Source organism: Camellia sinensis, chromosome 2 (assembly GCF_055761805.1).
Source record: "Camellia sinensis isolate YWXY chromosome 2, ASM5576180v1, whole genome shotgun sequence".
Classification (NCBI taxonomy): domain Eukaryota; kingdom Viridiplantae; phylum Streptophyta; class Magnoliopsida; order Ericales; family Theaceae; genus Camellia; species Camellia sinensis.
Window position 1 is genome coordinate 155,080,255 of NC_138962.1, and position 4,855 is coordinate 155,085,109.

General features: G+C 35.1%; 1 protein-coding gene across 1 annotated transcript; it reads right to left on the minus strand.

The window, feature by feature from the left end:
• Positions 1-758: 758 nt before the first annotated feature.
• Positions 759-4,393, minus strand: LOC114263582 (putative inactive purple acid phosphatase 29). The gene is made up of 3 exons (XM_028204144.2): positions 3,743-4,393; positions 1,682-2,076; positions 759-1,433 (listed from the first exon to the last, which is right to left on the minus strand). The coding sequence occupies exons 1-3, from the start codon at positions 4,032-4,034 to the stop codon at positions 957-959; spliced, it is 1,164 nt and encodes a 387-aa protein (XP_028059945.2). The 5' UTR covers positions 4,035-4,393; the 3' UTR covers positions 759-956.
• Between the last annotated feature and the right edge of the window lie 462 nt (positions 4,394-4,855).

The window sequence follows — 4,855 nt, forward strand, 5'->3', positions numbered from 1 at the left end:
ATAATACTTTTATAACTTTGGAATTTGAAAAGTAATAAGCAATCGATTTCGTAAGTCATGTCAACCCACGAATCCAAGTTCAAATAGCCTAAACCTATTAGAGAAATGTCGATTAAAATAAGGTTTTGGAAACGTGAAACGTTATAGCAATGGTGGTGGGAGTAGCTATAGTGGTAATGTGATTAATACTTTCATATGGCCACACACCAGCATTATATTATAATGGAAATACCAAAGCTTATGCCATCAAGTTGCTATTAATTCCCAGTCAAAAGATAAAGGAAAGAGAAAAGTAAAGCACACCTTTGTAAAAGAAGTATACCGAATGTGAGAAAGAGGGGTGTAGTGTTAGTAACACCTTTGTTAAAGAAATAAAAAATAATAATATATTTAAGAAGGAAGGAGATGTCCATTATACTTCCAATGTTGGGGTCAGTTTTTGTGAACCTAGCCATTTCAATTGATGAAGCTCTCTCATAAGAAGAATCCCAAATGACATGAAACCATGTCATGTCCCTCAAGCATGCTATTCACTATCAGTATGACGAATTGAAAGGACCAATGCCAGAGAGAGGAAAGGTACCAGCTAAAAAGCATGGAAACTTCTAATAAGGTAAGGTGTTGTGTCCAACACTGACACATCACTCGTCATACAATGCCCAACATTTTCACAACGAAGCACATAACAAGTTTAAATAAAATAACTTTGAATCCAACAATAAAACAAAAATAATGTAAATTTATACCCACTCTCCTCCTTTAGACTTTAAAAATTATTATATTTAACTTAAATAATCATATATATGACATAAAGTAATTATTTATCCTTATATACAACATAATAAATATATAAAATTATATATTTTGCAAGTGTCCCCATGTGTCATGACCTACATGTTTTGAAAATTTCTGTGTTAATGTGTTCATTTCGTGTCACATGCCCATGTCCATGCTTCTTACGGTACAAGTGAAGAAGCATTACCAACAGAACTCTTGCTCCAAAGCACTTGACCTTCAATAGCAGTGAGTTTTTCATCATCGAGGTGCTTCCACGTTTTGATAGACTTTACAGTTCCCCAACCTCCCTTCTCTGTTTTCTCCATAGATGCTACCACTACCCTTGCTCTCCTTGCCCATCCAGCCTTCCCATAAGCATGGTATCCAAAGCCTCCAGCATAACAGAGATGTATGCCAGTTAGCTCACCACAAAAGTCATTGACGTGATCATGGCCAGTAAAAACGGCCTTCACATCACCCGCTTCCACCATAGTTGTGAAGAAGCCAGAGTTTACCGAAGGAGAGCTAATGTTTTCTTGTTTAACACCCGTGAAGTTTGATGAGTCAAAACTGGAATATTCAGGCAATGGAATGTGAAAGTACACAAGTCCTGGGGCAGGAGCTTTCTGGGCCTCTGGCTTGCTCATGTATGCTCTCTGCATCAAGGACAATCATAAGAGAATTCAATAAAAAAATTTAATGCATAAAATTAATCAAAAGTTCAGCAAAAGCAATCTGCTTAATTTGGGCCACAATAACCCAAACAGAGAGCACTTGACAACGAAGGGAATGCATAATGCTGGATGATACAACTAACTCAGACAAAGCACTACACTAAAATGAGTAAACCCCAACAAAAAAAAAAAAAGTATAATAAAAATAAAAAGAAGTGCAAGGTTGTTACCCGAAGCTTCATGGAAGTGCGTTGGAACCAAAGCTGCTGAGAGGGTTTGATCCAGCCATAACGGGGGATGGAGGGAACTGTCGAGTAATCACCACTGTCAAGGAAGTAGAGGTTGAGAACTGACTTATTTGCAAAACTTGAACCCTCAATCCCATGGATTTCCAGATTATAGTTCCCAAAACCATCAATGACATGCACCTCGGGAGGATTAAGCTGAGATAAGGTGTTCTTCATACCAACAATATGTTTCATCACTCCTTCCCTTGAAAGGGTAGATTCTTGGTCATGGTTTCCCAGAACAGCAACCCAAGGGATGTTGGCCGATACTGCAGGGGCAAAACCAGCATTCATGGAAGAAGCTGCATCTGTTGCATCAGATGCAAAGATGTTGTCCCCTGCATTCCAGCCCAATAAATACTTACAGCACATTTTAACATTGCTTTATGCAAAGCTCAAGATTAGGAAAAACTTTTGAGGTACATATGCCAAATGAATACAATAAGCATCCAGTAAGGCAAGCCAGTTTGAATTAATACGATCATTGAGGCATTTCTTTTTCCCTTTTTTTTTCTTTTTTTCTTTTTTTTTCCTCATCAGAATTTCAAATAAAAAACACTGAAGGATAGACATCCAATAACTTTTTTTTATTGTTCCAAGGAACCCTTTGCGCCTCTGTTAATGTTAGAATTCTCAACTATTTAGCAACTGTGACCAGAAGCACCATTTCAAATTGCCCAAATTTTCATGCTCCAAAAAAAGAAAAGGCCAAATTTTCCTTTTCAAGGAGGAACTAAACAAATTGAATATATTATTAAAGTATTGGCTGCTATATAACTAAAGGCTTTATGATTATTTTTGAGAATTGGATAATATCTTGAGGATGTTTGCCAAGTGAATATAAGAATGGAGCCTAGGAGCTTTGGTTATGTGGAAGAAACAATGAAGCAATTAAGAATACCATCAATGGAAGCTATTTTCTTTTCTTTAATATTTTTCTTTTTCTAATGTTCTGGTGATCTCAATTTCAAAAGAAGACAAAAAATCATGGATAATAAGTACACAATGATTCATAGTGAACTTCATGAGATCTTCCATGATGAAATATTATGTTGAGTTAGCTTTGCATACTTATAAAACTCAATCCTTCCATTTGAATAGCTTTTGCAATTATACAAGTGGGAAGTGCCCCTAATTTTTAAAGAAAAGTGGTTTTCAATTTCCCCATCTAATTACTCGTATAATAAAAGTTTATTTTCATTTATTTTCTCTCATTTTATCTTTTCCCAAGCAAAAGGGGAGGAAACCCATCTTCTGTCTTCTTTATCTCTTCTATCACTCTCTTTTCCTTTTTGTTCCATGCTCTCCTAAGTCCTAACCTACTTTTTTTTTTTTTTTTCATTTTCTTTTTGTCTCCTCCTAACTTATTGTAACAAGCTAGAAACTGAAGCAACAATAGCATCAGATCTACATAAAGATATATGGGCGAGTTTGATTGGACCGATTATAACGAAGAATTAAGACCATGTTTGATTCATAAGATTAATAGTAAGGTATTAATAATCCTATCAAATTAGTGTGTTATTCACTATCCAATGGGATTAATAGGATAAACTATCCATTGGATTAATACTCTCACCGCTACCCCATTACTAATAATCCTACAAATTTGTTGGATTAATTATCCAACAGATTAATAATCCTAAACTAAAATGTTAAAATAAACATGAGATAATTGGGCCCAAAAATTAATAATCTCAATAGCATGCTCTAATCTATCCAATCAAACATGTCCTAAGATTATTAATCCATCAGACTCACATTCTATTATTTAGTTGTAATTTTTGTTATCCGAATTAGTTTCGGATGAACATTCTATGCTACAAAATTGACCCATTATATGTGTCCATATCTATTGCAAAATAAACGTGAACAAGAGGAAATTATTATTTATATTACTAATCCATACATAGACTAATATTAATCCATTCACTTTGAGTTAATCAAACAGAGCCTAAGGGTAGGGTTGAGATAGAAAGAGGGAAGGAGAAACGGGTGGAGTACCAGTGAAAACGATGAGGTGAGGGTGGAAGGCAAGGATCATGCGTTTGAGGAAGGCGGTGGTATTGAGGTCTGAGCAACCGGGGACCTGTTCCGGCAACACGTCCTTGCAAGGGGTGGTTTTGCCATCCGCATAGTGCATATCCGCAACCTGCAATATTCTGAACTCCCCATTTCTATCGAATCTCAGCGCCGATTGCGATTGTTTTCCAAATATGCAGATCGGACCAGATAAGAGAGTAACAACGAGTAGCGCAACAACCAGTCTCACGACTACCTCATGTACATTCGCCATTCAAATAAGAACAAGAAGAAATTACAAGCAGAATAATACCTCATACAAAATCAAACACATACAAAATTATCCTTAAATGTTTCGCACCACAAAGTAGACTCTGAGAACCTCAACCTCATCCGCAACTCGTGACTCTCTCTCCGTCTGCCCTAATTTTATCATCAACGCAATGCAATCAATAATTGCAATCAATAAGCTAGGCTGGCTTGATGGTTTTGTTTGTTTGTTTGATATGGACCACCTCATTACTACTGTTTTGTTTTTGTATTCTTCTGACGTTGATGGTTTCTTTTTTCTTTTGAGAATTAGGTGTAAGTGAGAGTTAGAGAAAAAAATTATCAATATAGAAAAGTGTAAGTGATATTTACACTTTCATGATTTTTCATTTGTATTCTACCAGAGATATATTTGTAAATTTATATATTTGTAAATTTTTTTTCAACCCCCACCTATACGTTTTTATTATTTATTTTTTATGAGCGTCTACCACACTCCATCAATTTTTTGATTAAATTTGACTAAAAATTTTAATCTGATATGATACGCTCTGATTATTATTTCATTAAATTTGACTGATCGTTTGGTTTAGAGTAAATTATTATCAAATCTTTTCCAATTCAGTTATCCACTCGATTGACCGGCCAGTCATCCACCTGGACGTCAATCAATAATTACTTACGAGATTTGATGAATGATTAAATGCTTTTTTAATTTGATTTGATGAATAATTTTTCTATCATTTAATACGAGTTTGGTAGCAGGATTGAAACCTAAAAAGCAGCATATTTTATCAAATTTAAATTTGATGAGAAATCTAATAG

Bases quoted from the DNA above. Each gene is read 5' to 3' on its own strand.
- LOC114263582 (XM_028204144.2), bottom strand. From the start codon at position 4,034: ATGGCGAATGTACATGAGGTAGTCGTGAGACTGGTTGTTGCGCTACTC. The intron at 2,077-3,742 runs GTACTCCACCCG...GCTGGAATGCAG, and splicing joins TCACCTCATCGTTTTCACTG to GGGACAACATCTTTGCATCT. The intron at 1,434-1,681 runs GTAACAACCTTG...TCCTTGATGCAG, and splicing joins GCACTTCCATGAAGCTTCGG to AGAGCATACATGAGCAAGCC.